The following is a 10484-nucleotide window of genomic DNA, read 5'->3' on the forward strand; positions in this document are numbered from 1 at the left end:
TGGAAGTTAATTTCAATATATGATTGATAGAATCATGTAATTTTGGAGTTGGAAGAGATTGTATTATAGACTTATATGCATAGGCCAGGAAACTGAGGCACCAAATCATTTAACTGATTTACTGAATACTGACAGAGCTCACCACTAAACAGTTATTTCTGCCACATAAATGGATGAAATTTCCCATTAAATTAATTTTTTATTTCTTATATATACCAGAAACATTAAATTCAAACAAAGTATATTTTTAATAAATTTTGATTTAATGTAATTGCCTTTCGTAGGCATTATTTTTCTAGTATCTATATGCAAGGACATAAATATGAATTTTAAATGAATTAAATTAAATACGAAAAAATTTAAAGTATTGAACTAAATTTCTAAACCAAATTCCTGATTCCAATTTTTGGAAAACCCATCTAAAGAAAACAAAACCTTCCTTTTTTTCTTTTCATTCAAAGTGTTACTATTTCTATTCATAATAAATAAATTTGTCATTGCTTACCATTTGTTAGGATTTATGTTAAGTGCTTTACACAAGTTCTCTAACTTAATCCTCAGAACAAATCTATAAAGTATATACTATTATCCTTTCTATTTCACATTTGAAGAAATGGTATCTTACAGAGAAAATATAACTTTCTTTCCTGTGCTAACACAGCTAGTAAATGTAGATTCTAAGATTTAAAATCAAGTCTTTTTGACTCAGGAAGCAATGTTATCAAGTTCACTTCATTTTCTCCTTCTGTATTTTTCCTCCTCCTTGTTTTCTTGCTTTATTTCCTATATTTTTTTTACCATAGTCAAATATATTTGACATGATATAAATATAGGGCATTGCTTATAAGGCATATGGAAATGTTTTGTTAATTTATAGCCTATTCCTCTCTTACTTTCCCAATTTGTTTACATTTACCAATTGGAGTTCTGCAAAGTTATATCATTTTTTAATGAGCTGACCACTTGTAAAATTTGTGTTTGCTCAACAGTACTTTCCACTTAAAATTGCAATTTTCTCTATATAGCTTAGCAATAATTTTTTGGTTGTCTCAAGATGAGAGTTCAAACATATAGTACAGGTATGTCAATAATAAATCTAAATCTTCCAGGAGATGAAATATTTTAATATGATGAGTCAAAAGAAAAGAACAGAAGTACTGTTGAATCACATATATTATAATTGAAAATAGGGATCTGATAGATTTAGGACAATATCAGTTGAAAGAGATAAAATCAACAAGATTGATTATATGACACACATTTCAATATAGGATGATTTGAATAGGAAAGAATTAATAAAAGTCTTAAAATATAGTTGAATAAATCATCTAGTTACAGTTGTTGAATGAAAGTAAAATATAAAGAATTGAATTATATTTAGATTTTTTTTCTACATTTTAAGAATAAAATTTTGGTTACTTTAAGTGTTTTCCCCCTCCGTCACTGAGCTAGTTATCCTTAGGCAACTAGTACCTCCTGCATAGTGATAATCAAAGGAGTGATCCAATTTTTAGAATATTATTTTATTTTTAACTTGTTATAGTAATATAGTTTATATAAAATACAGTTTAAATGAAATAGAAAGAGAACCGTGGGTATATAATATAATTGGATGACTTATGGATTCAGTTAATAAAAAATCATTTACCCAGAACCTATCATAGAGCCCTTTGCCAGGAACCGGCAAAGTTTAGTAAGGTTGGTCTCTGGTCTCTAATATTTCACACGCTGTAAAGCAGCTTTGGCATTTCAAGCATTTTTGCCCTTTGAGAATTTCCTACCAGAGTGATTTGCAAACATACCTTTTATTTGCTTGATTGCCCAGCAGCAAAACACACACAGATATTTTGTTCTTAAGATATTGGTAAAAGGATAAAATGTTCCTCACATAAATTCTAAATGCTAATATTCTCCATCTTCAGATTATAGAGGAATTGAGAAATTGTACACTTAATTAATCTTTCTCTAAATATATGCCTCGAAACCAAGAACTCTTCCCTCTTCTCTACGCCTATCCTTCTGCATCTCCAGACAGGTCCTTATTAAACCCACCGCCAGTGCTGGAGTATGAAGTTTCCCCCAAATAACTAATTTTCTCATGGGTGAGTAAAAGAATATATCATGAGATCAAAACCATGCATTCAAGTATCATGAACACTTTGGCAGAGAAATTATAAATGTTAAGAAACATCCAGAGAACTTAAACCAAGCTGGAAGGAAAAGATATTTGCTACAATACCAAGAAGCTCGTAACAGTGTCCTGATTTTAAGATTTGGTGAAGTCCCCTTCTGTAATGTTCAGACTGAGAGAGAAGATCTAAAAGCTAAGCACAAGTAAATACTCATTAAAAACATATATACATTTTTGTTAACACAGAAACCCTTCAAGATACTAATAGTATGGAAACATTATCTTTCACAGAATCTAACAGGCAGAGCCACCTCTGGTACCTAGGACACATAGTGTTTGGGTAAAAGATACAATCTGTGCCAGGACAGGGCTTGTCAAGTAAGGATTGGCTGTCAGGTCTAAAGAAAAAAAAAAAAAAAATATATATATATATATATATATATATGTATGTATATACATATATATATGTATATGCATATACATATATATGTATATATACATATGTATGTATATACATATATATGTATGTATGTACATATATGTGTATGTATATACATATATGTATGTATATACATATATATGTATGTATGTACATATATGTGTATGTATATACATATATGTATGTATATACATATATATGTATGTATGTACATATATGTGTATGTATATACATATATGTATGTATATACATATATATGTATGTATGTACATATATGTGTATGTATATACATATATGTATGTATATACATATATATGTATGTATGTACATATATGTGTATGTATATACATATATGTATGTATATACATATATATGTATGTATGTACATATATGTGTATGTATATACATATATGTATGTATATACATATATATGTATGTATGTACATATATATGTATGTATATACATACATATGTATGTATATAATTTGTTTTTTGGATTTTTTTTTTTTTTTTTTTTTTTTTTTTGTGGTATGCGGGCCTCCCTCTGTTGCAGCCTTTCCCGTTGCGGAGCACAGGCTCCGGACGCGCAAGCTCAGCGACCATGACTCACGGGCCCAGCCGCTCCGCGGCATGTGGGATCCTCCCAGACCGGGGCGCGAACCCGGTTCCCCTGCATCGGCAGGCGGACGCGCAACCACTGCGCCACCAGGGAAGCCCTGGATTTTTTTTTAACCTACCAGGACTTTTGCTTCCAAACTGATCAATGCCCTGCATCCTACAAGTCATTTGGGCCAGGGACAGCATACTTAATCATATCCAGTGATGAATGAAACTACGGCTTTTTGTTCCAACTAACCAGCACAGAAATGGCCCTTACCCAATCTTTTTTTACCAACCTGAGAATTCTCATGGATTTTTTTGTAGAGGATAGGTCAGGGAGCTGGGCTAGTCTTACATGAGAGAAAGCTGGGAGCTATCCCAGCATGAAACTGGGGGAGATAAAGCTAAAAAGTCATCTAAATCTTCTCAAGGAGAGAGAATTATCCTTCAGTGCAGCGGTTCTCAAACTGGGGTGATTTTGCTTCCCAGGGGCAATGTCTGGACATATATTTGGCTGTCACATTGCAGGTGACTGGGATGTGCTATTGGTATCTAGCAGGTAGAGATCAATGTTAAACACCCCCCATGCATAAAGCAGACAAGAATTGTTGGTCCCAAATGTCATAGTGCCAAGGTTAAAGTTGAGAAAACTTACTGAGATATAAAAAGGAAACTAACTTTTGCATTGGGAGATTGTGTAGAATCAGAAGTGTTACCAGGAAAGTGGCTTGAGCACCTTTCTAGAACTTCATTGTGCTACACAACTCTGTTCTGGACTTGAAACTCAGCAAAGCACATGTGTAATAATGTTCAAGCAAGCATGTCCATTGCTGCACTGTGTACAGTGGAGAAATGATGGGATAACTCAAATATCAGTCACAGGGGTTTGGTTACATGAATCATACTGCATGTATATCCATGCAAGGGAAATTCATGTCATTAAAAACAAGTTAAATGGATCTATATGTATTAACATGCAAAAATGTTCATTAGATATTGAGTAAAAAAATGAATTCTGCTGTAAAAGTGTGGGTAATGTGATCATATATTTTTTAAAATGCATATTTATAATGCTCATTTAAGAAGTTAAAAGAGAAAATAGTTTTGAGGTGGCATAGATTGACTAGAATTACCACAATTATGTTTTATATTTAGCATAGAGGTTATATACTTAGATTTATCATAAATGATGCCAAATAAGCATCAGTTACATGATTGAAGCTAATAAGAAAAGCTCCCACAAAACCAAAATCAAACCTTTCAAACAATTTATGTGTTTTTGAGAATTTGAGTTGTTTAATCATTCCTTACATACTCATTCACTCATTTATTCTTTAAAAAAATATTTTACTTAATCTCTTATGATGAGTCATGCCCAAGACTAGGCTCAGAGAATACAGTAGTGTAGAAAAAAGACAAAATTACTGTCTTCATGGAGTTTATTGGGTTGTGGGTGTGTGGATGCGTGTGTGTGGGTGCACTTTTGCTGTGCAGGAATGTCCTGCTGTGCAGGAATGTCTCTGAATTTTACGGGAAAGCCCTAAAGAGCTACTATTCTAAGGTTTTGCCTAAAAATACCAGAAAGCCTCTTTTTGTTGCTGAAAACAAGCTGGTGGTGACTGAATTGACTTGTGGAGCAGGTGCTGTTTACAAAGATTGTTGCTATTGGAAACTTCCTCTTTGACCTTTGCTTCATTATGAAACCACCAGAACAAATCCTTCTGAAGCTGTTGTTATCAGGCATTTCATTCATGATGCTGCCAAGATATGCAGAACTCTTCCTCAGTGCTTCTCTAAAATAAACCCTCTGTCCTCTCTTTCGGTGGCTACATCTCACTCAGCTCATGTGCCTTACAACTGGGTTAGCTGTTCTTTCTTGCCAGAATTCTAATTCAGTCTGTAAAGCGCTGCCCAGAAAACAATAACTATCTGTTGGTGTTCTCTTTAATTTTCCTTCTTCTTAGCTTTGAATCTAGATTAAAAATATAAAAGAACAAGTAAAATAAAATAAATTGAAGTCTTAAACTCCTTTTTATATTATTACATGTTTTAAAACTGCAAAAAGAATTGACATTTTATGGTAAACAAGCAGGATTTGATTTCCTATCCAACTGAGTTGTACGATTTAAAAAATATTTTCCTCGTCAGTTACTAAAAGAATTAAAATCATCCTATATACAAAACTCTTATTAGGAGTCAGAAACACTCAGTGAGTGTGATTTCAGCAAACTCTTCAGGGCTCTAAGGATTAGCAGGTGGAGTGTCATGAATATTATTCTTTAATTTAAATGTCATCATTCATGGTCCTAAATTTCTTAGGCTCAACAGATTAGAATAATATGAAAAAAACCTTGACATTCATAATTTTAATGGTAAATTAATAAATACAATATAATTTAATTGTCATTAAGGTCTTCTATGTCTTAATCTTTTTTTAGTCTTTAACCCTAGACTTCCAAAATGGGAACTATTAATTAATTACTGTTAATTCAAAATAAAAATGAGACAGTATGACTTAGATTTGCCTGGTAAAATTATTTGTCCTTTTATGAAAAAAAAAATTCAAAAGGCAAAAAAAATACTGAAAGGCAGGTATGCCACATGTTTTTTGTCTCCAGAAAAGGAAAAGTGATGTGACCTTTTGTGTTTTCCTTTTTCTCTTAGCCACCAGAAAGCGTTTAGCCAAGCATGCTTAAATCATGTTTCTCAAAACAGCAAGTGCTTTTGTGGCTTATATATGATCTCTGTTATGCCTTGTTCTTAAATGCCATATTTAGACTTAATTCTGTTTCCTATGCTGTCACCAGTCTTTTTGAAAGTTTTGTGTGGCGTCATTTTATAAATGAGAATATTATATATGTAATTTGAGACAGCTTTATGGACCAGCATGATTGTTAGAATCTCGTGCTCAAAAGGCTCCTGTGATTGGTGTTTAATGCTCTGTGATCACTGTTTCAAAATTCTTAATGATTTAATCTGAATTTGTGTTTTATAATTAAAGCCCACTGGGACAATGGAGCATGTGCTGAAGATTTGGAGAGTCTGCTCTTGTACAATTTGCCTCCCTGCCTCCCTGTCTTTCTTTAGGATGGGTTATAGGCCTTTAGCTCCCTACCACCTGGTGCCCCTGGCCCTGCCTGGCCTTCCCACTCCCAGTGCTCTGGGCCACTGATGCTTTCTGCCCAGCCGGTCCATCATGTCATTAGCAGAAGGAGGCTCACATTGCACCTTTGTTCTCCACCCCTTTGTGGGGTCTGGGTGCACGCGTGGGTGGGGCTGCTTGGAGTTGGCTGTACTCATGGAGTCTTGGGGCAGAGCAGGGCAGCAGCTAACCCTTTCCTAGACTGGCGATACAAGGCAGATTTCGCAAGCACTTGACAGAGGCCTCTTACTCACCCCTAATCCAGAAAGCAAGCACATTCCAGAGTGGAGGTCGCAATTTCTTGAGGATTGTTCTGTCACTTGGGATGGCAATGAGATGATGGAAATGGGAAATTGGTTTCTCTATCCCTAGCTCTGGCTTTTCATTTTTCACTAGGCCCACAAATTATGTATCTTGCCCAGTATGTGATAAATTCACATTTTATAGTTTATACATTCTTTCATTTATTCAATAAAATTATTATTTTTGCACCTAGGCTTATGTTAGTTAAAAACTATGATAATATCCAGTTGAGTGCACTGTGCAGAAAATATACTCTCAGTCCAGCAAGCCTGATAAATTAGAGATTTCAGTAACCATATATAGGAGTAAATTTCAAATATTATGTTAGAAATCCATATCCTATAAGATAGCTTCTCCATGATTATTTAATTCAGGTTAAAAGAGGTTACCACATGAGAGTTTTTTTACAACATAGTAGCATATTAACCTGGCCTTTACGAGTCTAAATGACAGTTTCTGAGCCATATGTATAGAATCTGTAATAAGTAACTGATCATAATCAGGAATTGCCAGTATGTGGTTTAAATATGCTTATGTTTTATCATTAAAAATGAGCATGATAACTAATTTTCCCTACTTTTATATTAAGTATGCCATATGCCTACTATTTCTTTCCATTAAATACATGCCACATTAACTATATGCTCTTCCAATCCAATATTGATAGTAATCAGTTGTGGAGACCCAGGTATACCAGCCAGTGGACTGAGATATGGAGATGATTATGTGGTTGGACAAAATGTTTCCTACATGTGCCAGCCAGGCTATACAATGGAATTGAATGGTTCCAGAATCAGGACTTGTACAACTAATGGCACTTGGAGTGGAGTAATGCCAGCTTGTAGAGGTATGATAATGATTTCTTCAATATTTATAAGTGATAACCACCACATATTTTCTGCATTAATATGCAAATTTAAAGTAAATTTAAATAGTGTTTTTTTGTATTGTTTCACTTTTCTTTTTGGTACCAAAATTGAGTGCTTTAAACCATATAGATAATAACATATAAGATTTTAAAACATTTTAACAAAAACATTATATCTCATTGTAAGTAATGATTATGAACTGTCATACAACCAAAATAACAAAAATATCATGTTCTTTGATATGTAATCACCATCATTATTTATACTGATTGATGAATACTTAAAAGAGAATATAACCATAATGAACTAGAACTTTAACTTGATTATCTACCTGGGTCAAGTTATTCATGGATGGGAAGAAAAACTTTCTATAATTTGAAAACAATCAGCCTGAATTGTAGAACTGTACTTTTTCTTAAAAGGTAAACCTGTTTCTTTAAAGAATGCAATCTAGAAGTAATATTTTAGTCAATATAGGTGTAAGTTTACTACTTTATGCTATTTGTTTTTCCATTGAAAATATTTTCATAATTTTTTGCCAATTTTTTTATTATTTGTGAAATACTGTAGATAAAATGTCAGATAATTTATACTGTTTTATAGTAATACTGATTGTTAATCATAGAGATTTCTCATTAAGGTGCATCTCTAAATGCCTATGAATTGTCAGTTTAATATCTCCCTGACGTAATCTAACACAAAAGAATAAAACCAATGTGTGTCTTTTCTTCTTGGTCACACAGTTTCCTAATCAGATCACTATAAATATACAGTTAGTCTGTGAAAATATATGAACAGACATTTTATATTTTAGAAAATATTTCATACATTATTAATTGATTCTGACAATGACAATGTTATACAACTCCCAAAATTTATTTATATATGTTGCTAGTCATCAAAATAAAATCATTCCTCATTTTTAGATTTTGTAATTGGCACCCCTCTTTTTCCCTTCACCTCTGTCACCTTATCTAGCCCATCTTTGCTCGAGGACAACTTAATTTTTAAAATGAATGTTTAAAAATTTTATAGTGCTTTTAGAAACTGTATAATAAGTTTCAGCATAGGAATCTAAGTGGTTGATAGAACCAATTTGGATATTTTAATGAGATACATAATCTGTGTTTTCAAAAATGTCACAGAATTACTCCCAAATTCCTTGCTACAATGCTGACACTTTATATAGCCAAATAACCCAGCTCTTCAGTCTTTCTAGATGTCACTGGAAAATAATTTTATATAAAACCAGTAATTTATCAGTTGCAGTATACTAGATAGAAGGTCACCCTCTCTTTGCCTTCCCTTCAATGTCAGAAAGCTTGTTATTTTGTAAGAGCATATCTGACAACCAGTAGCCATTATGTTGCCAAGAAGTAGTCACATCCTGGAAGGACTAATTCCAGGGATGTTTCAGGAATACTACCAGGAGAATAAAACATGTCACACCATATTGTCCTCCAAAAGGTTAAATTAGCAAATATGCCTCTTCTAATGATATTTATTTTTTTAACACCAGGATATTTCAACAGCTGTGTCTAATCATTTTTAATGTAATTACAGCTGTTACCTGCCCAGCTCCTCCCCAGATTTCTAATGGAAGGTTGGAAGGAACAAATTTCGACTGGGGCTTTAGTATTAGCTACATCTGTTCTCCAGGCTATGAACTATCCTTTCCTGCTGTTTTGACCTGTGTAGGGAATGGTACCTGGAGTGGGGAAGTACCACAGTGCTTACGTAAGTATACTTTCCATACTTAAAATTATATGTTTTCACTCTCCTAGAGCTACTTTACTGTGATTACAGCTGTTACATAATTGTTTTCAGATTTTGCTAGGACAAATATGAGATTGTTAAGCTCTTTCCCATGCATAATTAAAATTCAATTAAAATCAGCATTTACCAGTGTAGCTATTTTTTATGCAATCCAACCATTATGTTCCTTCTGCTCTAACTTTTAGGCTAAACTGCTTTGTTTGCAAAACACACTATACATTTTACACATCTTGTTTTTTTGGGTGATGTCCTCTACTCAGGTTTATGTTCCTTAAAGGCAGAGATTTTTGTTTTTGTTCACTGTTGTACCTCTGGTATGCAGTGCAATCCTTGGCAGGTATCAAACTTAGAATGCTGTAGTAATTAAGACATTACAGCATTGGTGCAGGGATAGAAAGTAAACCAGTGTTAGAGAATAGAGAGCACAGAACCATTTATTGATACTTGATGTATTATAGAACAAATCAATGGGGAAAGAATGGACATTTCAATTAATGCAATAAGGCAATTCGTTTACACACACACACACACACACACACACACACACACAATCTTTGTCTCACACCAAATAGCAAATCAATGTCAAATCATTAGGGTATTAAATATAAAAGTTTTAAATATTACAACACTACCTAAATGACCTTGAAGTAAGAAAGGATCCCTTAAAATGTGATGCAAAAGCTCCACCCATAACTGAAAAAGTGGAAAGAATAAGCTACATTATTAATTTTAAATTTCTCATTTCAAAAGGCCAATCATAAACCTGATACTTTATTTGAAGAGCTTCCTATTAAGTGATTGCAAATACTAGGCATGCATACCACCATTTTGCTGGCCCATCAGATCATTCATATCACATTTGCTACAGAGAGTATTACTAACCAGTTTTATTGAGCATGAGAGATAAAACTAATTTACTTCTGCAATTGTGGTCTGTTAGACTTCAATTTATGCAGCATCTAAAGAAGCTCCTTCTAGGTAATATGATTTATTAGAGTGTGTTCCAAGCCTCAAGGTTGATGTCACACAAATTGACCCTTAAAATTCTGATGCTAAGGGCTTCCCTGGTGGCACAGTGATTGAGAGTCCGCCTGCCGATGCAGGGAACACGGGTTCGTGCCCCGGTCCGGGAAGATCCCATGTGCCGCGGAGCGGCTGGGCCCGTGAGCCATGGCCGCTGAGCCTGCGCGTCCGGAGCCTGTGCTCCACAACAGGAGAGGCCAC

General features: G+C 33.9%; 1 protein-coding gene across 3 annotated transcripts in view; it reads left to right on the plus strand.

Moving 5' to 3' along the window:
• CSMD3 (CUB and Sushi multiple domains 3) overlaps positions 1 to 10484 on the plus strand; it is a 1193315-nt gene that overhangs the window by 1138968 nt on the left and 43863 nt on the right. For all 3 annotated transcript variants that reach the window (XM_024129404.1, XM_024129405.1, XM_028500327.1), the window contains 2 exons: positions 7283 to 7462; positions 9048 to 9221. In XM_024129404.1, coding sequence (XP_023985172.1) covers positions 7283 to 7462; positions 9048 to 9221 — 354 coding nt within the window. The remainder of the gene's footprint in view (positions 1 to 7282; positions 7463 to 9047; positions 9222 to 10484) is intronic.

Source organism: Physeter macrocephalus, chromosome 15 (assembly GCF_002837175.3).
Source record: "Physeter macrocephalus isolate SW-GA chromosome 15, ASM283717v5, whole genome shotgun sequence".
Classification (NCBI taxonomy): domain Eukaryota; kingdom Metazoa; phylum Chordata; class Mammalia; order Artiodactyla; family Physeteridae; genus Physeter; species Physeter macrocephalus.